General features: G+C 48.8%; 1 protein-coding gene across 1 annotated transcript in view; it reads right to left on the bottom strand.

Annotated features, from left to right (window-relative positions):
- shank3a (SH3 and multiple ankyrin repeat domains 3a) overlaps positions 1 to 22521 on the bottom strand; it is a 66697-nt gene extending 44176 nt beyond the window's left edge. Inside the window, 3 exon segments of the mRNA XM_067234178.1 lie at positions 5003 to 5074; positions 7406 to 7609; positions 22222 to 22521. Coding sequence (XP_067090279.1) covers positions 5003 to 5074; positions 7406 to 7609; positions 22222 to 22521 — 576 coding nt within the window.
- Between the last annotated feature and the right edge of the window lie 3797 nt (positions 22522 to 26318).

The following is a 26318-nucleotide window of genomic DNA, read 5'->3' as shown; positions in this document are numbered from 1 at the left end:
AGTAAGTGTGGAGCAGGACCAGGAGAGTGGTCCAGGACAGTGGCTGCCCTCAGGCAGGCTCTGAGACAGCGTGACACCTGCTCGGTGCTGGGAGACAGCTGGATGAGTGACAGCTCTCCACACAGTCCTCCCCTGAGACTGGAACAAACTGGTCTGAAACGGTGGCATCAGGGGCCCGCACCCCTGCGTACCGCTCTATCAAGCACTGGTGACCGAGAGGTTTGTACAGGAGGACGGAAGATATCCTGTGTGGCCCTCACACCTCCAGGAAGTCTCCTTGGTCGAGAAGCTTGACAAGCCAGAGTTTCTCTTCACAAGTGTACAAGCACACCACAAATATACACCCCACACACACCAATAACACAGAGATAGTGGATAAGCCAACATTGTCAGAGCAGTGCCCAGGCCTGGCCGCCAGCCCCCAGCCCTAGGCATCAATACTGGGGTTGTGACAGGAATGTGGCAGGAGCAAAGAATTATGATAATAGACACAAGCACCACAAGGCTGTTATTGTCCTGGGAGCACCCACTGACAGATCGTCACACACACACACACACTCTGACACAGACACACACACTCTGTCTATCTCACGTACACATTGACATGGAAAACAAGACAGGCAGAGTGCAGAGAGAAACATTAGCATGCTGGAGGAGTAGGGAGACAGGACTGCACCAGCCTTCACACAACTAACATGCAGCAGAGCAGAACGACAAGACAGAGAGAGAGAGAGAGAGAGAGAGAGAGAGAGAGAGAGAGAGAGAGAGAGAGAGAGAGAGAGAGAGAGGAGAGAGAGAGGAGAGAGAGAGAGAGAGAGAGAGAAAGACAGGCGCATCAGAGGAAAGAAGAGAGAGAGAGAGAGGTAGAGAGAAGAGCCGAGCGCCGGTAAATAGGATGAGAAAGGGGGAGAGGGGGATAGAGCGAAAGAAAGGCAGAAAGGAAGAGATCAAACACTGATAGACAGGCAGGGATGAAGATAATGTTAGAGCGAGTGGGATACCTTACTATTGAGTTTGGACTTCCTGGCTTCTTTAGCCTTCTGCTCTTTTCTCTCCATGGCCTCTCTTCTTCCAAAGCGGACCCCATCTCACACACACACACACACACACTCACTCACACACACACGCTCGCACCCTCACAAACCACCCCTGCCAAAGATCAGCTACAGTCCCGGCGTCAAAACATCCACATGGCCTCATCCAGTCCCCCTCCCTCTCTCCTCTTCTCCTCTCCTCTCCGTGCCGTTCTTCTGTCTATCCTCACTCTCCCCGGCTTGCTCACGTCTTGCCAGGCAGCACATGCACACTCGCTCGCACACACTCGTTGACACGCACTCCCTCGCACACGTTCAGTCAAGCTCACTCGCGCATGCACAGACAGACGGAGAGATGGAGGGGGTGATTTTTGCAGGATTCAGACGAGAACAGGGAGAGGGAAAAGAGAGAGGGAGAGGAGGGAGAGAGCGAGAGAGCGAGAGAGAAAGAGGGAGGGAGAGAGAGAGAGAGAGAGAGAGAGAGAGAGAGAGGGGGGGGGAGGGAGAGAGAGAGCGAGGGAGGAAATTGAAAACGGGGAGAGAGAAAAGATAGAGGGAGAGAAGGAGGGAGGGAGGGAACGAGAACAGGGGGAGGGAAGAGGGGAGAGAGATGAGATGAGAGAGGGAGGTAGAGGATGGGCAGGGGAAAAGACAGAGAGGGGAGGGGGCAACATAAATGGTTCTCACAGGGTTGTGTGACTTCAACTTTCCCCGAATTTGAAAACAGAAATTCCTACAGCAGCATTGTAAGCCCACTTATGTCGGTGTGTGTGTTCATGTGTGTGTGCACGTGTGTGTGGGGCGTGTACAAATGTGTAGGGGGGGGGGGGGGGGGGGGGGGAGTCCCCACTGGCAATGTCCTCTCATCCACTGCCATACAAATGTGTGTGTGTGTGTGTGTGTACGCATGTATCTGTGTTTGTGTGAGTTTGTGATACCTATTTCATATTCCATCCAAAGCATCATGTGAGGCGCAGTGTTCCAGTCGATCCGACCTATAATGGCTTTCCTGCTCAATTGAAACCAATGTGCATGCAGCATTTTTCATTCACACACCTACTGTGAAAACCGGCTGCTGCTTTACACTCTGTGGAGTGGAGGGTGAGATCCTCAGCTCATAATGAAGCGTGGAGCCGGGTCTCTCTCCTCTGTGATGTCAGTGACCACATTACCAAACTAGTGCGTTACTAAGTACCCTCTCTCCTGCCTGCCTGCCTCTGTGCCCTGCCTCTCCTGTGACAGAGCGCCCCTGGGGGGTGGAGGGGCCTACAATGGTGCGCGCACGTGCACACAAGCGTGCGTTTGTGGTTCACGTGAGTGTTTGAGAGAAAAAGGCAGAGGCAGAGACATGACCTGTCCAGAAGCCACTCTCGTCTCCCTGTCCCTGTGTCCTTTCCCCAGGGGGAGTCCCCAGTGGCCCAGCTGAGCCACAGGAGCGGGACTGACGCTTCCCCTTCAGCTGATGTGCCCTGCGGTGGCAGTCAGGCCAGGTCACAGGCCACACAGAGAGAGAGGCGCGGGGCTGAGCTCCCGCACAGCGGGGGGCCGGTAACCAGGGTCACGGTAGGCCTGAGTGGTATCATAAGATGGGCTGGCCCTGTCCCTATAAACCCGCTGTCATCCCTCCTCACACAGACTGCTGTGTGTGGCTCTTAATTACATTCAGAGAGTCCCATACAGCAGTCTCTGTGGACCTACTGTGGAGGACGAGCTGGTGGAAAGACCGGGAGAGGACCAGGCTGCGTGGAGGGAGCACCCTGCAGGATTGAAGGCCAGCCCAGGGTTGGGGCGCCGTCCATCGGCCGCGAGTCAGGACTTCAGACGGCTCTCGCACAGGGCCGTCTTTGTCCCACTGGAAGAAAGGAGGCTTTCTACGTGCCCGTCCATCACATGGTAAACCCTCCTACACACACACGTAAGCGCATGCATATGCACACATCACTTTTGTTCGTGGCAATCTGGGAAGGTCTCTAGGCTGATTCCTTAAATACATTGGCAGCGAGGAAGAGGTCAAAGAGAGAGGACGAGCAGAGGGAGAGAGAGAGAGAGAGAAGGAGGGAGGGAGGGAGAGAGAGAGAGAGAGAGAGAGAGAGAGAGGAGAGGAGAGAGAGGAGAGAGAGAGAGAGAGAGAGAGAGAGAGAGAGAGAGAGGAGAGAGAGAGAGAGAGAGAGAGAGAGAGAGAGAGAGAGAGAGAGAGAGAGAGAGAGAGAGAGAGAGAGAGAGAGAGAGAAAGAAAGAAAAGAAAGAAAGAAAGAAAGAAAAGTCAATTGTCCCTGCGGCGTTTAACAAGCAAGTTTAAGCCTGTTAAGTAGGCTAATGCTTGTCTACTGCCAGCCAGCTGGCCAGGCAGAGTAAAACAGAATATGCTTTAGGCTAGGCATGCTACAGAACAAAATAAAGACAAGCCGCCCAGTCAGTAGGGAGGACACCTATAGCTTCGAATCATCTACAGGACCAGGAAGGCAAGACCAGAAGGAGAGCAGCCAATCAGGGCAGGGTATATTCGAATACTATGTGGAGGCACTAGCTTGTGAAGAGTAGTCTGCTTGTCTACAGCAGGTTGGTCCACACAGTCTCTCCATCCCCCCACCAGACACAGACAGACACGTTGTGGAAGCTGGAGGCGTTCACAACTCGTTCACACCCTCGGTTGACATGGTTCAGTGAGACAAGGTGATTGTGAAGCATGTGTGATTGGGCTAGCTTTGCTTGGCAGATGTCACCACACCTGCTGTAGGGGGGAACTGGGAAAAATTCCTTGAATACAACTTGAATAAAACGGTTTTGGCAGCAGCACTGAGGCATGCTCTAGTCCAACTTGTGAGCTGAACCCAAACAAGTGCTGCCCACACCTGTGAGAGAGAAGTGGCCATTAGGAGCTCACAGTGGACTCTGAGAGCCATATCAGGAAACACCATCCAGACTGAGTAGGCTAGCGTTAGTCTGTGAGGATAGGACTCATGCTTACTCAACTTTCTCTATCGAGCCATCTCTCCCTCCACTGACTCTCCCTCCCACTGACTCTCCCTCCCACTGCCTCTCCCTCCCACTGCCTCTCCCTCCCTCCCTCCTCTCCCTCTCTCCCCTCTCTCTCTCTCTCTCTCCCTCTCTCTCTCTCCCTCCCTCTCTACCATTGTGTCTGCCTCTCTGCTTCTCTCTCTCCCTCTGTGAACAGGACTCCACCCTCTGTCAGCGTTGCCTATTTAGCTATCTTTCTCTCTTTCCCTTCCTCTCTGAATTTTTCTCTCTCTCCCTCCCTCTCTTGTCACACTCCCTCTCAGTCTGATTCTCTCTCTCTCTCACACTCCCTCTCAGTCTGATTTTCTCCCTCCCTCTCTCTCTCAGTCTTATTCTCTCCCTCCCTCCCTTCCCTCTCTCTCTCTCTCTCTCTCTCTCTCTCTCTCTCTCTCTCTCTCTCTCTCTCTCTCTCACACACACACACACACTCCTCTCAGTCTGATTCTCTCCCTCTCTCCCTCTCAGTCGGAGTCACTCACTCATCATCGCAGTGTTTCACTGCCTCTCTCTCTCCCACATGGTGGATTTTACACCACTGATGTATTTATAGGACAGGAATCTGCCATTTTTACTTGGCTGTGTCATTGATAAGTCAGTCATGCAGCAGGAATTCATGACCTTGGAACATTTAAATAAACACAACAGAAAACAGCCCAGGAATCATGGTCATATCTCAGGAATCACACACACACACACACACACACACACACAGGGAAATGTGTAAATACTCCACAGATCCTGCCCCGCACTGGGAATTATGCAAATGCATGTGGTTCCCCCTGGTGTCGGTTCCCCTGCCTAGCACACACAAGCCTCCCGCTCGACCACAGAGCCTGGAGCCCACAACTCAGCCTTCCTCTTCTCTTCAGGTATAAACCAGGTGCCATTCTTTGGAACCACACTGTGCCAGAGACACGTGTTGGTGGGGGATTGCGAAGGCGTGGACTTACCTTGGTGTGGAGTTTAGACAGCTGCTTGTCATCCAGGTGGCTCTGTGTGTAGATACGCCTCTTATAGCGGAACTGAAACACAACCAGGAGACACAACACTGAGTGAGCTGCTGGTCCACACATGACTAGACACACAGCCAGCTGATGACAGATTAAGATCGGGAATGTTTTGTCTTTGAGAAATCCGTTCATACTAATATTGTGTAGAGTCACTGTCCTGGTGTTCAATTGTGTCAGGAAGTCAATCAGGGATTGGTCAGATCTGGTCAGTCATAGAGTCAATCTCCATTTCTATCAATGTCAAAATTCCACTGGCTTTATTAACTCAAACCACTGGTTTGATGGACAGGTCTGACCGAACACTGTTATAGAAGCAGTAAGCCACCAAGCCACAAAGTCTCTCTTTCTCTCTGTTTCTCTGTGAAATTGAGCTGAGTGACCCTAATCGAACCATAATAAAAAACATGTCACTCATATCCACATACAGGTCCTGAGGGAGAGGAGTGTGTGTGTGTGTGTGTGGGGGGGGGGGGGGGCTGGTGGTGTTGAGGGTGGATGACAACAGACAACAGTGCACACATAAGAATAATGTGCAAACACAGATAGACATACACACCCGCACACACATTTTCTATCATGGTAATGATAGCATCTGACAAAGTGTCCAAACAGCAGGCTTGCTGTCCTAGAAAGCTTCCGGAACAGCACACAGAAGCAACCCTTCCCTCAACGCTAACCACAGTACATTCAGAGTACACAGCACGTTAGTTCCATTAGCCCTCCAGCCATTCCCAAACTCACCACAGAGGTTGAGGTAGTTGTGGAGCATTCAGGATATGGAGATTGTCCCAGAGACACACGCCAGCGAGATGAGATTCGTAAGCGCAGCACCACACGAACCCACACCCTCATCCACCTGTTGACCATTTTACCTCCGAGTCTCCGGCCTCGGCCTCAGTCTCCGCTGGGGCCTGTGAGGCTAGCCTCCCCCTACAGCGGCAAACACCTGCAGTTTGTTTGTGTCTCTACTTTAATGTGTACAGTACAGCGTGGAAATATCCCCTCACAGTGAAAACGAGAGAAAACGTCCATACGGCTCGTTGTGAGAGCTGAAATAGCACAACAGAGCGTAGCCCTTGGCTTACACATTCAGTTAGCTTGGCTGGGAATGTGCAGAACCGCACACGTGGCTTCAACACATAGGAGGTACAAAAGGGATATTTGATCCAATATTAACTGACATGAAGCTACCCCCCCCCTCAACCCCCTCCCCTCCCCCCCCCCCCTCCCCCGGGTTGTGGCAGTAGAGGTCTATGGACTATTCCACTACAATTAACCAGCAGTTTCTTTGGCCAGTCTGTGCATGGACCACTATGATCCTCATCAAGGTCACAGTCTCCATGTGATTGAACGGGGGGCTCTTTTGTGCTACGATCTCCATCACAGTGACAGCATGGAAAGTGGACTGATAAAACATAAACCCTTTGCATAAAATCCCGTCATAAAAGCCGGCTAAATGGAGGGGACGAGCCGGCGAGCCCAGCTGGTTCCATCTGCCTCTGACTTTCCCTGCCTCTGCTACGAGCTCCACTCATAATAGGAACAGTAAATCAAGCCAGGTAATAACAATCAGGGAGAGGGGGCTCCCATAGGAATACAACGACTCCCCTATTAATGATCACCACAGTGCGTCGACGTGCATCAAGGCCACAGGACAACCCTGTAGCTGTATTGTGATGAACATGCTTTTGCTCGTAGAAATGAGCTCTTAATCTCCCCGCGGGTCTGGAGAGTACAAGCCCGATCGGGAGAGAGCTCCTGAGAAACATCAGAAGATGTTGATCCAGTCACTCGGAGAGCTTGTGTGTGTGTGTGTGTGTGTGTGTGTGTGTGTGTGTGTGTGTGAAAGACAAGTTCTGCAATTAACTTTGAAGGCAGACAGCTGCTGTTGACAACACTGTCACCGGTGTGTTATTGTTCCTGCTGCTGGGTTTGAGTGACACTCCAGCCCAGCGGAAGCCCAGATAGATAAGCACGCGTGCACACGCACCCTTTTTGAAGATGGAGGCGAAGGAGTTGAATCGCGGACTGGAGTAGACGTGAGTAAATGAAGATTGACAGGTGACAATAGGCTCCCCTGGTGAGCTCCCTCCGGGAGGTGGGAGAGTGTGTGTTGAGAGTGTGTCGAGTCGCACGCTGTACACACCATCCAACACAGTCTCCACATTCAACACGCTGTACACACACTCACGCAAGGTACACACTCTCACACACGGTACACACTCTCGTATGAAACTTGTGGGCTCTCAGTGTTGCATAATGTGGACCTTACTTTGTGTGCACACCACACACACACACACACAAAGACACAAACATCTCCAGCCTCCTTCCTCGGGTGCTTACCTCCAGGTAGGGTACAGGGGTGATGGAGGGGAGGGGGTAGTCTCTCAGCTGACGCTCTTCATCCAGGAATTTGCCGGCCTTGCCGTTGTGGGCTGGCTGGAACAGGCCGTAGTTCAGGACGTCCTTCAGGCTCTGGTTGAGAGTGCAGAGGATCCTCTGCTTGGACAGCCAGATAGGAGCGTCCGCGTCGAACTTCATACATTTCTGTGGAGACGAGAGGAGGCTTCTTTAAACGCTGTTTTCTATTTGTTCAGCGACAAACGGATGAAACTACCATTTCATATTTATCAGGAATGAAGCCAGAAAGAATGGCATTTTTATTTTCCATTGATTTCCTTAATACGGTGTGAGGATTCAGTCCTCTAATGCAGCGAAATATTCATGACCGTGCGAGTATGGTCAGAAGAAAAGAGACAGAGAGAGAGGTCTACTAATTCACTCCATCAGTTACAGTACAAACTCATTTAATCCTCAATCAATTATTACCTACAGAGTTCTAAATGGTCATTATCAAATAAGTTCCACTCAACGTCCAGGGGCCATAGATTAAGCTCTGTATCTCAAACAGTGGCCTTCATCCCTAAGGCCAAATGTCTGATCAGGGTCAGATGGCTGAGCGGTTAGGGAGTCGGGGCTATTAATCACAAGGTTGTTGGTTCGATTCTGGCCGTGCTATGACGTGGTGTCCTTGAGCAAGGCACTTCACCCTACTTGCCTCGGGAGAATGTCCCTGTACTTACTGTAAGTCGCTCTGGATAAAGAGCGTCTGCTAAACGACTAAACGTAAATGTAAATGTAAGTAGACTTCCCTCTCCATGTGTATCCTCCCTGCAGTGGATGGTACAGTACCAGTAGAGAAGAGAGCTGGACTGCACTGGAGATGAACAGGTTACCCAGGGGCTGTTCAAGCTCCAAGGAGATCTTGATCACATAATGTAGTAAAGTGGTTCCCAACCCTGGTCCTCAGGAAATACTTGTACTGCATGTTTTAGATGATTCCCTGCTCCAACACACCTCATTCAAATGAATGGTCATAAGCACGCTTCTGCAGAGCTGGATAACGACCCATTCATTTGAATCCGGTGTGTTGGAGCAGGGAAACATCTAAAACATGCAGGACAGGTGTTCCCTGAGGAGCAGGGTTGGGAACCACTGATGTAGTATATGCTTTCAAGAACAAAGATTACACCCATACCACTATTGTGACTCATCATGACTGTGGCCCTCAGTGTATCTAGGCCGGGGGAGGGGGGGTGGGGTCTACTTTATTATCCTAGATACCACGGCCATTCGATACCTGAACAGTTCTGCTCTATCGCTGGTGGTGTGCATTAAGCACTTCAACTGAACAGATACATTATGGGATTTGAGCTGCAAATAGAGGCAGAGAGCAGTCAAAGACAGAGAGAGTTACTGGTGATGGAATGACAGAGAGAGAGAGAGAGAGAGAGGGGGGGGGGGGGGGGAGAGGGGGTAGAGAGAGAGTGGGGGGGGAGAGAGGGGTGGGGAGAGAGAGAGAGAAAGAGAGAGAGAGAGAGAGAAGGGGGGGGGGAGAGGAGGGTGGGAGTGGGGGAAGTGATATGTTCAGTCCACCAGCATTAAATCAATTCAACACCCGTTCTGCAACATCAATTCACAAACGCATAAACAAAACATCTCACACCCAAACCCTTTCCTATCGCCACCCCTGTGCCATCTGCAACAAACAGCTGTCCCCTGTCACAGGCCACAGAGCCCACAAGCCACAGCTGAGGAAACACCCGTGATGACAAGAGAAGGATCCAGTCTGATTATCCAACTGACACTTTGTTGAAAGTGCACACTGGGTAATGGAAGTCCCTCTGCAGGGAGCCTCAGTGGGCCTTGCTGGCCTCATCTGGCTACACACTGATACTGCAGGGCGTTTGTTTTCTCCAAACTGAACAAAACTCACATCAAGCATGGCTTTGAAAGTTCTCCCTTCACTTGAGACTGAGAAGGATTCTTGTCATTAAAGAGGAGACATACAGGGAACCACAGAGGGAGAAAGGGAGATCTGTGGGATGGGGAGCCCTCGAAGGATGCTGTTGGAGAAAAGCAAACTTTGTTGTCAATACTCAACAACAAAAAAAGGCGCACAAACACATGGCAAACTTTTTTTGTCAAACGGTCTATTACTTTTGACTTTCATGCCAAATAAACAGTGGATTGCATTTTTGTCGAGCCAGTTTATTTACTCATAATTCAATTTTAAATATGATAAATGGTTTTTCTCTTCATCTTCTCTCCTACCGACATCCGAAGTGGAACGAATCCTGATATACCACGGCACAGAAAAGTGATAACATAGCATGTCCAAGAGATAGCAGCTTTTCAGGAGCCTGTGTTTGTGCCTGTGTGTTTGTGAAGGGCACAGAACTGTACTATACTGTACTGTGTGTGTGTGTGTGTGTGTGTGTGTGTGTGTGTGTGTGTGTGTGTGTGTGTGTGTGTGTGTGTGCGGTTTGTGTGCACGTGCGTCGGTGCAAGAGAAAGCCCGGAGGAGCTGCTCTATCGCTCACGGCCCTCTGGCTAACCTCTCACCCCTCCATTCATCCAACTAATGAAACTGCCCCGCATTGGAACAGACGACAGACAAGCGTGTCCTTGTAGGACAGTGCTATCATAAATGATTACAACAATAGAACCATGCTATGGCCGTTTGCTTCAGTTGCTTCAATTGGAAGCCCGACCAAAGTGAATGTAAAGTCATTAGGTAATTGGTGACTGGGGAGGCATGGACTGATGCTATAAGGGGAAGAATGGAGAGTGAGGTTTGAGTTGAGACGATAAGATGTGCTTCAGTAAATTCATCAGTCTAGAAGACAGAGGCAGGGACTAACCCTGGTTACCCATACAGTACAGCATTAACACGGTGTTTCAGGCAGAGATACTGTGAGCCACTACAGAATACAACACAATACAATACAACAGAATATAATTAACAATGTCACACAGCCCAGCTGAGAGTAATTAAAGAAAAATCGAAAATGATTCATTACACCCTTTAAGCTCATTTAAGGAGCCACCAGGCCAGATGCGTGGAAAAAAAACCTTATTGGAGTGTGCAGGTCTGTAAAGTATAAAGTGTGTATTTGTGTGTGTATTGTGGGAACATGTGTTCAAGAAACGGAAGAGGTTGTCTTTCATCAGCCACCAAATCTGTTTGTTCACTGAAATTACCGTAGTTTTGGTTTTCCGGGTTATTGCACAGATGTGTGTGTGTGTGTGTATATGTGTGTGGATGCGTGTGAATGTGTGTGTGTGTGTGTTCATTCTTCCCTGGTATCCAGTCAGTTTGCTCAGTAATGAAGCTTCCTCACTGAAGCGTACTGTTCCCTCCCACCGCTCTCCACTATCATCTCTCTCTTCCTCCTCATTCCTCCCTCTCTCCCTGTCTCGCTCTCCAGTATCTCCCTCCTGTCTCTCTCTGTCTTCCTGCTTCAGTATCTCCCTCTGTAATGCCCTGGACTTTCTCCAACACCGTTTTTATTGAACCCCATACATCTGTGATAGTCTTATAGCTACTGTTTAAGTCTGTCTCCCCTTGGTTAGAGCTGTTTCCTCCCCCTTTCCCCGTCTGTCTCTCTGCTCTTGTCTTCTTTTAAATCACGTCTATGAATGTAAGTGGAATATAATCCTACTGGTCCGTGGAAAGGCTGTGCAATTTACTGCATAGTTGCGAGTCAGTTGTAAAGAGAGCTGCTGTTGAGCTGAATAACGGCACTGCTCCTGAACACGTCTCCCCTTTTCATACTTCATTATTCATCAAGGTTGTAATTACAACCATGATAGCGACTGCCCGCCTCTCCGCCCTGTTCTGTCTCGCTTTTAAACGTTGCAACAACGCTGACTTCACCAGCAGTATGGCATGTACCATGCAGGGCAGACAGGGAGAGAGATAAAGAGAGAGAAGGGTGGGAGGGAGGGGGGGGTTGAGGGGTTCTGGAGGATGTAATGAAAAGTTAGAGGTCAGACAGGTAAGAGCAGAGTGGGGTAATGTTTGAGCTGCGGGTAAGTGATCTTGTTTGCGTCCGCCTCGCACACTCGAGCCAGTGTGTAAATGTGTGCGTAAGGGAATGAGCGTGTTAGCGGGTGAGCGTGACCTCAGAGGGATGCCCAATAGTGCGCGGCCGTCCACTCGGGTCTGGTGCTCAGTCATGTGTGAGCACCAGAGTCCGATGCCAAGCCAGCGTTATGTAGAGCACGTCATTCCCACCACACACATCCTACGCACGGCACACTTCCGTGACACGAGCACCAACGCGGCCTATGCGTGTAATCATGCCTTCCAAGTTGGGAGACGAATGTGCCGCCCTGCGACGGCGCGCCTTGAAAAAAAAAAAACGCCGAAAAAACGTCTCAAAGTGCACGTGTGGTTCCGAAAGTTTGTTTCGAAGGATTGCGGGTCGTTTGTCTGCGTTCAGATGTGGCGTTCGGCCGCGAGGAGGAGGAGGATGATTGAGGAAGGCTGGGGGGTGGAGACCGAAGCACCTTTCTAAAGGTTCCTCCATGCATCAGCTGTCCACAGCAGGCCCAGACGAGTCACGCTGGTTATCTCTATGGGCCCACATGGCCTCCAGCTCCACCAGACACAATGGAGCACACGTCATCCGGGCTGATGTCTTTACACAGAGGAGATGGAGTGTTGGGGAGGAGTGCAGGAAGAGGGATGGCCGAGGGAGGAGACCGAGGAAAAAAACAATAGAGGAAAGAGAAAAGAAGAGTGGAGAGATGATGGAGAGCAGTTATTTCTTGCAGCCCGTCTTGATCTCCGAGGACCTCTGGCAGTCCGGCTCAGATGACTTATACACTAATTAACAACTCTGGCTGCTTCCATATTAGATATTTAATGAGTTAACCCTGTGTTTGTGTGTGTCTGTGTTTGAGTGTTTGTATGAGTATGTTGTCCCATACTGATCAAGGAATTAAGACGATGAAAGCAAAATCAATAACAAACCTCAACCCACTCTTTCCGTGTGTCATTGTCTCTTCCTCTCTCCTCCCTTCCTTCTGCTCTCTCTCTCTCTCTCTCTCTCTCTCTCTCTCTCTCTCTCTCTCTCTCTCTCTCTCTCTCTCTCTCTCTCTCTCTCTCTCTCTCTCTCACTCTCTCTCTTTGTGTCTCTATCTCTCTGTGTCTGTCTGTCTGTCTCTCTCGCTCTCTCTCTCTCTCTCTGTGTGTGTGTCCTCTCTCTCTCTCTCTCTCTCTCTCTCTCTGTGTCTCTCTCTCTCTCTGTGTGTGTGTGTCTCCCTCTCTCTCTCTCTCTCTCTCTCTGTGTCTTGCCAGCTTCCTTGGTGATAACAGTTGAGTCTCTGTCTTAATCAGAGGGTCCTGCCGGAGCACATGCCGCCACAGGGAGATACTCTACAGTCTGGTCTAGTAGCCGTCCATATTTCATAGCACAGTTAAAGCAGCCATTCATAATGAATGAGCAAGAATGAATAGGAACGAAAAGCAGTATGTGTTTGTGTCAGATTTATACAAGACTACCTTACAGTGTTCGTGTGTGGGTTTTGGCGTGCCTGTGTCTGCATCTGTTTCACATGCCTGGTTGACCTCAACTGCTTGACCTCGATGGGAGTAAACAGGAGTGTGCGGTCTGGGAGTCCTCAGGGCCAGTACTGAAGCAGGACCAGGGTTGAGGAACAGTAGGCCAGCCTCCACAGCTCCAGAGGGGCCGTTTTGTGGTCCTGAAGGGACCCACTCTAAATCCTGCCCAGCTCTGACACCAATGGCTCTCCGGGATACCAAAGACTTTAGACCCAGCATCGATCACTGTGACGGGCCTCCAAACTTTTAACCAAGGAGATGATGCAGCCTCCTTGACACGGGACTGCCAAGCGTAGCAGGAGACAAACCCTCAGTGATATTCAAGCTGACATCAGTGGCGTCACACTGCACGCTGGAGTTACTGGAGCATCAGAGCCTGACATGCAATTTCACCCTACTGGAAGGATGCTCCAATCTACATTTTATTAACTAGTGTATCACAAAAACACATCATCAAACACTCACACAAACATGATTTTTCCATCACATAAGTCAAGCAACTCATCCTCAAGATATCATTCTGCTACAAGACGTCTAAATTGCAGTACTTATCCATCTAGCCTAGTTGCCCATTGTGACCCAAATTCAAGCCTTATTTAATAGTCAATTACTTTCTTGTTCAATTCAAGTGAACAAAAGTCCCTAATTCAGAGTTAGTAAAAGACACTTATGTGGCAGAGACCATTATCCCTGCGAGGACCCTCTCCAGTGCACTAATGATTACCACCAGTCTGGAATGAGGTCACATTGCTGTGGCAACCATTACTGTTACCTACGTGACCTACCCTTAATAAGTACACTGTCAAAAAGCACAAACATGGTTTAAAGCCCCTGGCCATTATGACATACAAAACTTTTCAAGAAAATGCTCCTTGTGATGTTAGTTGTTTAAGGAAATCAACTTTCCTGAACCATACACATGGTTGTGGAGTCCTTTTCTCAGCCTATTTATCTCAATATACCTCCACTTAGTGGATATACCTCAATCTACCTTCAGTAGGTGTATCTACCTCAATGTACTTTCACTTAGGGTATTTACCTCAATGTCATCAATGAAAAGGTTGTTCTGTTTAGCGATGAAGCATGCAAGCTCTGACGAAACTTTGACAGGATGCTAATGACATTTTAATGACAAGTATGTGGAAGGAGAAAACAATAACTGTCTCTCTAAGTAAGTTAGAGTGAGAAGACAAATTAGAATCAGGAATCAGTCACAGTGCAGTGCAGTGTAATTAAAAGTTACACAGAGGGGAAAGCTTGTTAGGCGTTTACGGGGGTGTGGAGAGCACGCACGCTTGGACTAGGGTGTGTTGATTGCTTACTAAACCTTTTCCTTTATCCAAGTGACATCATACCAACGAGAATGGTTTGTGGAGTGGAACCAAACTGTGCCTTTAAAACGAGATCTTCTTTCTTGTCGTCCTTCTCCGCTCCTCCCGGTCTCTCCATTGTCCCGTTTCTTTGCTCCTTCCCATTCAGACACATCTGGTGCTATCCAACCTTTTGGCCTCCAGGCCTTTTCCTCCTGACGTCTCTGACTACGCTCCGTATCTCATGTTCCCCCGGAGGGGCCTTGGGGTTCTGAGCGGACCCATCTGGCTGAGACCCTGGTGTCACACAGACACAGCTCCTCTCCGCTCTTGCCCGTGTTCCAGTCATTATCCAGGTCCACCTGGGCCCCACAGAGAGGAGGCCGGGACAGCGGGAGACAGCCTGTCCAAACGGAACGAACGACACCGCGCAACACAGATGGGGAGCTTTTAACCTCCAACTCTGCGACAGGGAAAAATGTAAATATGTGCCCACAGTGGGGTATTTTAGGGGGGTTTGTGGTAAAAGCCTTCCGTAACGAGGACATTATTTACATTTACATTTAGTCATTTAGCAGACGCTCTTATCCAGAGCGACTTACAGTAAGTACAGGGACATTCCCCCGAGGCAAGTAGGGTGAAGTGCCTTGCCTAAGGACACAACGTCAGTTGGCATGACCGGGAATCGAACTGGCAACCTTCGGATTACTAGCCCAATTCCCTAACCACTCAGCCATCTGACTCCCATATTATTTGAGTGGTGACCCATTCGATCCGGAGGGGGAGTGCACAGGGTGGCAGTGCTGCTGGCTCAGCCTGTTCCTTGGTCCTAGCACACCCAGGAGGCCGACCACACTCTGTTAAACAGGCTCGCCTCTCGAGACACAGACACAGAAAAAGACCCACTGATTCAATTAACTCAGGTTAATGGGCTACAATCAAGACTCGGATAGCTTGAAAAACCCACACAGCACTGACGCTCACTCTGCCAGACACACTCACACAGAAAATGCTGGGCCTGGACTTTCCCCGGGTATGAACAATGATGCGTGATTTATGCTGCCAATTTGACACAACTAGTTGGTTTCATCAGTGTTCGAATGGCATGGAAGCAAGGTAGGCCAAAAATCTGATTAAACTCACAGGGAGAGGGGTGGCTTGCCAGTCTCATTGGGCCCTATTTAGGTAGAATGTGATAAACAACATGAATTGTTTTAGAAATGAATTGTTGAACATGAATTGTTCCCCAAATAACAGATCATTTCCATCATCATAAGATCATAAGGGGTTCACACCCACACACACTCATACTTTCCAGCAAAACACTGTCTTGTTGTTCTTGCTGTATACTGTAGATGATGGGTCGCAAAAAAGTTATCATCTATTAATGTCTCAGTCCATTGATTTCGGGAAACAGACCCAGCAGCATCCTAAATGTTGGAAACATCTCGCTCACTGCAAGGACCCCTGGGCCTGCATCCTTAAATACCCTCCACACACACTCACACACATACATACAGTATATACAGCATATATATGAACAGTCCACACATACACGCTCATACGATGACATGCACGTATACACACACACAAACACAGACGCGCACACACAAGTGCACACAACTCCCCTGCATTGTGAAGCAGCCTCTTATCTCTACCTGAGGCCCAGGCAGACTGCACAGTGGACGACCTCCGAATATTAAAGGCTACAGTAGGCTGGCAAAGCGCAAAGACATGGTCTGTATTTCTAAACACACTCCAAACGTTACAATAGAGGAAGCTCTGTCTTCCAGCCTCTATGCCTCACGTCACCTCAGCACGCCCCAGAGTTCTGCACACTGCCTCAGCGCTGGTCGATAAAAATATAAGACAAAAAAGTGAAGACATGCTTTTATTTTTAACTGATTACACCTCACTGGGAACTGAAAAGCAGGGATGAGTAAACGTTTTGGGTAAAAGGGTTGAGAAAACACTTTCTTTTTTGATGGTAACTCATGCATCACACATGAACAGACCAGTTTAAACACCCTCCCACCATTGATTTAAACAGTTCAACCATGTGGCAAAGCAATCACACGGCGTCTCCAACAACTTCACTCACAAACCCTCGCACACACAATCACACCACACACAGACACACACACACACACACACAGGCATTAGACACAGTAATTAAACAATACTGAACAGAACATGTTGCACACATTCAACGTTAGTTTGGATGAAATGGATTAAAGAGGTGTGAGAGCTTAGGGAGGTTCTGTCATTCCCTCCCTAAAACTGCCACCACATCCTAATGCCCAACTATACTGACAGTGTAAACACACACAAACACATGCACACACACCTTTCAAACATCAATTCAACTCCTCTTCTTTATTGCTGCTGACAGGCACGACAGCACATGCCACCCAAACCTACACTTACCATTAGACAGCTGGGAGACATAAACCCATATCAACAAACAGACATCCTCAAACAGACCCCTTATGTTTTTCACACACACACAACTTACAACAAAAACTAATCAATTTAAGAGATGTCTCAACGATCCAAAGATCTCAATAGTAGCACCAAACAACCGAGCATGTTAAAGGTGGCTCTAACTCCGCACCAAGGGGGATCAGCGACCTTTGAAACACTGTGATGGAAAGGCAGAACGATGGGGGAAAATTGACAACGTAAAACGGGGGGGGGGGGGGGGGGTCAAAGAGCTCGAGGGAGGGAGATGAGGAAGGAGAGTACGACTGTGGAAGAGGACGGGAGAGAGGCTGAGGACGTGAGAGGCCTGCGAGGCAGGGAGAGAGAGACAGCATGAGAGAGCCTGGCACTGCAGATGTAGCTGAGGAAGGCTGCTAGCACGCCTGCTCCCCGAACCCCTGCCGCTTGGCGGGCTGCAGTCTGGTTTTGGCTGCAGCGCTGCTCATCGACAAAGGAGATAGTACAAATTGCCTGGAGAGCTCTCGTCCCATTGGCAACAAGGTGGAGAATTACTTTATTGACTGCGAGGCGATGGTGAGCAAAGCATCTTAGGAGGGGATGAACTATTCGAGACTGATACAAAGCTATTCCATACACGCTTCACTTTCTCTCTCTATGTGAGAGCGCCTTCCCATGTGAGCGCAGCAATCCCTATTACAGCCTCTGTTCTACAGTGTCACCTATACCACAGATCACTCCATTACTGTATCTGATAGAACAGTACAATGCCTGTATCCGACTGGTGCGTCAAATGATAATGGCGTGCAGCCAGGCTTCCTTTCTGTGCAGGAGTGGTCCAGTTTGATCCGAGTGGGTTCAGTGCTGCTGACTACGAGGCAGCTTAGGCCACCTGCACCAGACCTAGAACAAAAGCTGAAATCGGATTGGTTCTAATGCCTGCATCAATCCCCGGCTTCATTAAGACCAGGCTAAGCTAATTTACCTCCTGCTCTGTAAAATGTCCCTGTGGCTCACTCACTCACCTTTCCTTTTCTTTCTCTCTCTCGCTCTCTCGCTCTTTGTGTCTGTATGTTGTTTTGTTCTTTTTCATTGCTGCCTCTATCTTGTTGACCTTAGACTCACACACACAGCTAGCTATGCCAAGTCAACCTAATGCCTGGTTCTGGTGAACCTGGTAATGGCAGGAGACTGAGTAATCCCAAAGGTGCATGGAGGTGATCAATGCAGTAATCAGTAAGAATGTTTTTCAGCCTGTATATCACTGTGGTCTCTTCAATATTGTGTGGGTGATCAATGTCATATCACACCGATAGCAATTGGCTCCTGTGTACATTATCACTCAAAATGTGGCACATAATTATAATTACATTTTGCAACTTCATTACTTTGAGAGGATTATTACGACCATCATCATTTTTGATGTTTGGCTTGTGCAGACTTATCATTCATTCATTCATTCTGTAACTCACACCTCAGTCTGAGACTTGGGCTTGGCCAGTGAAGAGAGCGACGATGGTCCTGTCTCTCTGTCTTGATGGGTCACTGCTCTAAACTTGGCTCTCTGCCTACCCGGCTGTCTCACTGGGTCAACACTATCTCTTTGGACTGGACTGGGATTGCCAGGACAGACAATGGACAATTGTTCAGACCACTCTGTCTGTCTCTCTGTCTCTTTCTCTGTCTCTCTCTCTCTCTCTCCCTCAACCCATCCACCTCTCTGTCTCTCTCTCTCCCTCAATCCATCCACCTCTCTGTCTCTCTCTCTCCCTCAATCCATCCACCTCTCTGTCTCTCTCTCTCCCTCAATCCATCCACCTCTCTGTCTCTCTCTCTCCCTCTGTCTCTCTCTCTCCCTCAATCCATCTCCCTCTTTCTGGGTGGCTGATGGAGGGTGAGCCTGGGAGGGGGGTTATGGGGAAATGGATGCTGGGCCAGGGGGTGCTCTGGACAGATGGTGAGGGAGATGGGTAGCCGCTAGTCCTGTCTCGTGCCATTGCTGCTGTGAATGAACTAAAAATAGCAAGCGGCGGACGTGAGGTGCTTTCCAGAGAGACGGGACGCAGCGCATGTGTGGGTGTGTGATACGTGAGTAGCCTGGGGAGGAGGCGAGACAGACCGTCAGAAGAAGCGATCCTTGACGAGGGGAAACTGAGGCATGGAAGAGACTTCCGAGCCAGAAGAGGGGACAAGACGGGCTCATAAACAGCCAGAATTGGATAAAAGACTTGAATAGCGAGAGGGGTAACGGTGAAAGAGTGTCAGAAGGAGAATGAGAGCAGAAGAACAAAGAACAGGATAAAGTGTGTGAATGGTGGTGTTACACTGAGCCTGGTGTGACATTCATCCATCATATCCACTATTATCACTGAAGACTAAGAGAGGAAGAGAGAGGCAGACTGAGATCTATTGGAGGCTGAGTAAAGAAGTAAATAATAGTTTTGAAAACAAAGTAAATGTGTCGGGAAGACATCAATAACCTGGAATTCATAGAGAGGAAAATATCTTGTTTGCCTTTTCTTGTTACCTGATCATCCACACAGGTTGTATACAACAGGTGAGCAGGCTGGCTCATAGAGTAGGTGTGTGGATGTACATACAGTAGGCCTACCCACACTGTACAACATGCCTGCCTATCTTTATCGTCACACAGTGTAGCATAGAAACAGATATGGACGATGCTGTTATGATCTCCAATGCAAAGCCCTGGGAATGCAATGACATCACCTACTTGCTTTGTTATTCTCAAGCCTCTGGGAGAAATGGTCTAAGAAACGGGGTGATGTAATTTCTCTCTAGATTCAGTCTTTAAACACAGCAGGGGATGTGTAATCTCCCAGCACACTAGGCTGGTGGCTAATTGGCTCAGTCTGTCTATCTTTCACAGTGTCAAGTTTAGGTACGAGTTGAGTCTTGGGTTTCTCCTGATTCTACATCTGTCTGTTCCTCCTCTATGTATAATTGGTGTTTCTGTAAGTGTGTTGTTTCTCCTCTTTACCCTGTGTAAGCACATTAAGAGGTGTCCCTTGGCATACTGTGTGATGGGATTAAGGTTTTAAGTTTGTGTGTGTGTGTGCGTGCGTGCGTGCGTGTAGAATAAAGCTTTGTTCACAGCCAGAGATTCTGCAGCGTCCGTTGGGAATTTCCTCCTTTCATCTCAATGCTCTCCTCTTCTTTTCCTTTCGACTTCTCTTTTCCCTCACGATTCTGACCACACAGCACGAAATGCTTGTCCTTGGATACATCACACCACACAAACTAGGAATGCTGCAGTTAGAGGTACTAAATAACCCACAAATGACAGGAATACCGTGAGAGGTGAGAATGTAGGAGAAGGTAACTCGGTGGTTGATGTGGGACTACCCAAATGACACTCTGTTTATGGGAATTCTCAAGGCCAACTTTGCAGAGAGGACACAGTCCTACAGACAGTTGAAATAGCAGCTTGATGTTGTTGCTATGCAAACTCCTTCAACGGTGCTCTACTGCCTGCACGTGAGGGTATGTGTTCGTGAGAGAGGGGGTTTATCTGGGATTACATGTTTTGGAGCTGGACATGGCCTTGCAACTCCATCGATCACTCAATACTCAAGCCTTCATTCTCTCTGGACACAGTGCTTTCTCCTTATTACTGTAAGCAAGACAAAGGTCCCTCTTTGTACATAACCTGCATGGAATCAACGGACAGAGGTCCTGTTGGGAGAAGTATAGGTAAGTGCTTCTGGCCATTAGCCCTGAAGCTGCACCTCAGGACCAATCCTCTCCTGTTTCACTTCTAATATCCGGACGTTCCTGGGAACCATCCTGCTGCTCAGATCCTCAGCTCGTCATTCAGTCTCCTGCCCCCCAGCCTTGGACTTCTGTTTGGGGTTCGAGGCCACCACCCCTGGTTCTGTCACACAATCCATCACGGTGGTTTGACTACATGTGCCAAGGGAGTGAGATTTGTCAGACAGTCACATGTGCAATACCGTCATCGGTGTGTTAAATATGAATGAGAGCCAGTGCATAGTACTGTACAAATCAAAGTACGGGGTACTTTGATTTGTCAAATTTGATTTGACAGGGTAGACAAATTTGATTTGACAGGGTACACTGCAAGAAACCCAAGACTTTATCGCCACAGGATAGAGATGAGAACTTTGTGGTTAATTTAACATCAGTTTTAATGCAAGAGCTGACCATGAGGGAATGCCCCCTCACTTTTTTCATTTTTTTCCCTTTATCTCTCTCTCTCTCTCTCTTTCTGTATTTCTGCCTCTCTTTAACCTTTATCTCACTCTTTCACTCATTAGTCTGTAACTCTGGTACGGGGTCTATGCCACAGAATCCGTCTGTCATGGGGGGGGGGGGGTGGGGGGGGGGGGACTTGAATGAGTCTTGGTATGATCTAGACATCTGCTCTGTCCCCTGCCACCTTCTGCCATGCACACACGCAAACACAAGAAACCCATGACACACACACACAGTATGTCCAGATATATTCATAACTGAGAGAGAAAGAGAAAAAAGAGAGAGAGAGAGACAGAGAGAAACAGAGACAGAGAGAGAAAGAGAGAAAGAAAGAGAGACAGAGACAGTGACAGACAGAGAGAGGAAGAGAGAGACAGAGAGAGAAACAGAGAGAGACAGAGAAAAAGTGAGGGAGAGGCAAAGAGGAAGAAGGTAAGAGCCTGACTAACATTTGCAGTGGTTGACCACTGGCTCAGCTGACCCAGCAGGTGCAAGGTATTGCTACAGTTCCCAGCTGCCAGGATACACAGCAGCAGACCCAAAACGCCAACACACACAACACCGCACATTCCTGTACGCACACTGGGAGAAAGACTGGGGGTAAGGGTAGGGAAAGACAGACTGACTGACTGGCGTAAAAAGAGGATGTTTGACAGTTCAGAGAGAACTCCCCTTCAGCCTTCCTGTGAATGAACCAAGGGATCTCGGAGTGCCTTTGCGTCATCTCCTCTCTTTTGTTCTACCTTTTTGCTCCCCATCCTTCTTCACCTCTACCTCTCCCTCCTCTCTCCCACTCCAAATGGTCACTTGTCAAAGTCAGCTGCAGCCGGGTTAATGAAGAGATTTATGAGGCAGACAGAGGGAGAGAGAGGGGAGAGAGATTTTTTTTTTAAACGAGGGAGTGAGTGAGTCAGTGATCAAACAGAGCCGGCAAGTGTGCATACCGGAGAGAGAGAGAAAGTGAGGGAGGGAGAAAAGGGCAGAAAGACAAGAGAGAAAGTGGCAAGGAGAAAGATGACAACGAATCCAACAATTGACAACAGCAAATCCATTGAATTCCAAATGGAGGGTAAGAGAGCGAACGCTCCGGTCCCTTTCCCTCCCCCCTCCTGCTCCCCATCTCTTTCCCTCTTTCTTTCCCTCTCTCTCTCTCTCTCTCTCTCTCTCTCTCTCTCTCTCTCTCTCTCTCACTCTCTCTCTCTCTCTCTCTCTCTCTCTCTCTCTCTCTCTCTCTCTCTCTCTCTCTCTCTCTCTCTCTCACTCACCGTCTGTTGCAGGTCTGGGATTCCTATGCGGACGACCAGCGTGTGTCCCTGCGGTTCCTCCATGGGTCCTCCTGAACTAGAGCTCCGCTCCGGAGCCGGTCGGAAAGCCGGAACGTAAACGGAAGCGGGAACACCGCTGCCCTCTTCCTGGGAGCTGCCGCTGTCAGACCTGGCCCCCTGGCTGCCGTTGGCTGTGTGTGTGTAGGGGTGTGCGTGTGAGTGTGTGTGTGTGTGCTGCTGCTGGTCCTGCCGTGGAGGGCTGGGTGGCTCATGTTTGCCGGCTGCCGGACGCAGAGGCATGCTCCGTTTGAGGGGCTCTGTCTGTGTCTCTCTCTCTCTCTCTCTCTCTCTCTCTCTCTCTCTCTGCACACACACACACACACCGTTTTCTCTCTCACTCTTGCTGCACACACACACACGCTTGCAGCATGCATCACTCGCCTGGGAAAGGAAAAGAGAGTGAGAGGGAGGGAGGGAGGGAGGAGGGAGGGAGGGAGGAGGGAGGGAGGGAGGGAGGGAGGGAGGGAGGGAGGGAGGGAGGGAGGGAGGGAGGGAGGGAGGGGAGCAGGGGAAGAGAGGGGGGGGGCAACAGGAGGGGGGAAGGAAAGATGAGAGGATTATTAGAGTCACAAGGAAATGTATACCCCAGACTGAGAAAAGATGAGAGGGATTACCACATAGAGGGGGAGATTACAATCAGTGCATGGCATAAAATCATTTAACTCTAATATGTGATTTATGAGAAGATAATCAAACTTAACAAAAAAGGCACACACTGTAATTCAGACCTATAAATGAATAGTTAAAGCGGGATATATGGAAGAGAATTAATTATTATTTGACGAATGAAGTGAGGGTTATTATTCGGAATGAGGCTGGTCTGTCGCAAACCGCCAGACCAGCCTCCCTGTCCCGTTGTCTGCTCATCTGCTGCAGCATGTGAACTCCTCTCAGAGGACCTGGTGTTACAGGACCACGCTGTCTAACAGCCCCTCACAGCCAGCATGGAGCGGGTGCCCTGTGATGTGCAGCTATGATGATGATGATGATGTCAGAGCACGGCGAGAGCAGCTCAGGGTCAGACCGCTGGCCCCGCCCACTGGGTATAAACCTGCTCCTGTCGGATTGGCTGGGCAGCTGCTGCTGCTGGAAGAACGAGTCCCACACACGTCCTGCAGCCTGACCAAGACACCTGGGGGCTCGTCATCCAAGCTAACTGTGATCCCAACAGTATAACACAGTAGATCGTGTGTGACGCTAGGGATGCATATACTTTACGAAGGAGGTGTTATGATCACGGCGAGCCATGTTAGCGTTTACTACTCTACATTTACATTTAGTCATTTAGCAGACGCTCTTATCCAGAGCGACTTACAGTAAGTACAGGGACATTCCCCCCGAGGCAAGTAGGGTGAAGTGCCTTGCCCAAGGACACAACGTCAGTTGGCATGACCGGGAATCGAACTGGCAACCTTCGGATTACTAGCCCAACTCCCTCACCGCTCAACCAACTGACTCCCCTACTCTGAACGTGGCTGTTCACCAGAACGTTTGTATTGACTTTACATCGAAACTGTTCCCGCCCCAGGAGGGTTGGTGGTAATCACACAACAACACGCCCCCCCCCTTGCGCCCACTCTTCAGGGGGCTGATGAGGACCAGGCAGGCCTCCCATGGCTCCATCAAGGGGCCTCCGCACCCCCCCCCCAGCAGTCCTGCACTATGCTAATCACACCTCCATCCACAGCCCTGTTATCAGAGCTCTGCACAAGGGTGCACGATTTCAGTGCCTTGCCTGAAGATGGGAGGAGGCATGTGGTAGGAGAAAAACTGCACATTTAAGTTGAAGAAAATAAAAGGAAACGTGGCCGAAGTCTAATGGGGTGGAGGACTTTTTCTGTCGACCCCGCTCACTCTTGCCAGGGAGTTTTGCTAAGTAGTATTAGTATTAAATGATCAAAGAAGATATGTGCGCCTGTCGTTTCATCTCGTGCAGAGTTCTCTTTGCGTGGAAACGTGCGTTGGCAAGTGTGTGTGTGTGTGTGGGACTGGCGTGCGCGTGTGTGTGTGTGTGTGTGTGCCTGCTTGAGTGTGTGTGAAAGTTCTCAGTGAATCCCTCCCTTTGGATAGATGTCTGAGGGAATCACAGTGTGTCTCCTGAGATTCAAACATTGCAGGAAAAATCACCTCATTATTTCACATAAGCGTTTGAATCCTACAGAGTACCTCGGAGGGACAGGTTTAAAGGTGACCCTGCTGTGATTATACACGTAATGTATGGCTTCCCATTAAGTTTCGAGTTGATTTTAAGATCCTTATGTTTGTTTATAAGGCGTTGTCTGGCTATGCACCAAGGTATATTTGTACATTTAATACATTTAGTAATTTAGCAGATGCTCTTATCGAGATCGACTTACAGTAAGTACAGGGACATTCTCCCCGATGCAAGTACGGTGGAGTGCCTTGCCCAAGGACATCATTTTGCACGGCCGGGAATCGAACCAACAACCTTCTGATTAATAGCCCGACTCCCTAACCGCTCAGCCACCTGACCCCCATTTGTGATCTCATTGTGCCATACTGTCCTACTAGGGCACTCAGATCTTAAATTACTTGCTTTTAAATGTGTCACGATGTTGCTACAAATTAAAGGGGGATCAGACTTTTTCTGTGGCCGGGCCAAAGCTTTGGAATGCTCTCCCTTATCATGTGAGGTCTGCTCCTTCATTGGATTCTTTTTAAATCTACTCTAAAAACAAATTTTTATTCTTTAGCTTTTGGAAACTTCTAATTGTTGTTTTATAGCGTAGTTCTGCTATGCACTATGTACAGCACTTTGGATCAATTTGTATTATGTTAAATATGCTTTATAAATAAAGGTTGTTGCTGTTGTATGGTACGCTACAGTATGTAGCCCTATAGCTAGGTGTATTAGACATGGCAGCTACAGAAAAAAAAACTTTAACTGGGTTGGAAGAACTGCTTATACATAAAGAAAATATTTAACAAATAACTGTTTAGAACACTTAATAACAACATGTGACCAAACCATGAAAATCTGCATGGTTGAACACTGACGTCACAACCTGACTGCATGACAGCATGCTGTGTTTATGATTTTATCAAGAGGCCTCTTGACATTTCTCAATTCACTAGGCACCCAGATGGATTTCAAAAGTGTTTCTTCCCAAAAGTTCTCAGAGTTCTCACAACAAACCTTTCCTATCTTAAGAGGTTTAGTGTGGTTGAGTGGTCTCTACAGGAGCAGCAAAGTGACTCTGTCCTGGATTCCCTAACCAGGAGTCTCTGTAATCCAGTAAATGTTGGAGGTGTGGGTATTACACCAGGGAAAATGTCTCCTCACACACTATCATCCTCCATCCACACAGCAGACTTGCACAACACATTTACATTTAGTCATTTAGCAGACGCTCTTATCTAGAGCGACTTACAGTGAGTACAGGGACATTCCCCCCGAGGCAAGTAGGGTGAAGTGCCTTGCCCAAGGACACAACGTCATTTGGAATGGCCGGGAATCGAACTGGCAACCATCAGATTACTAGCCCGATTCCCTAACCGCTCAGCCACCTGACTCCCCTTACAACACGGACATCATAGACCGCCTCTCCCACGTACTGTATGTCCAACACCATGCCATGAAATGGTTCCCATTCAAGAGCTTCCTACAGTTCACATTCTATGTCCAACAAATGTGTTAAACCTCTACGGTTCTCCCTGGAGAACGCTTTCCAGCGTTCTGGGTGAAGAAGAGTAGGATATCCTGGAAGTTGAAACCAGAATATAATTCTATATTATGGATAGCTGGGAAAACTTGAATTTCACCCATCTTGCATCATACTAGCTTCCCATCACCCTGGGAATAAAGTAGTCAATGTTGCGAGGTATCGTACTCTACAAAGAGTTGGTGGGTTGAATGAGACCTAAGCAGAGGTAAGCACTGTAGTAGACACGTCTTACTGTCTGTAAAAATCAAATTTTGACATTATCTAGCATGTTTGCCAAAATACTTCGACCCTCAATGGTTCCAGGATTTGATGAGATTGGATTAGAATTGCGAGCAGACCAACTCCCTCGAC

The sequence above is a fragment of the Osmerus mordax genome, chromosome 4 (genome assembly GCF_038355195.1).
Source record: "Osmerus mordax isolate fOsmMor3 chromosome 4, fOsmMor3.pri, whole genome shotgun sequence".
Lineage (NCBI taxonomy): Eukaryota > Metazoa > Chordata > Actinopteri > Osmeriformes > Osmeridae > Osmerus > Osmerus mordax.
The sequence above is the reverse complement of the archived record's forward strand: the minus strand, read 5'-3'. Positions and strand labels throughout refer to the sequence as shown.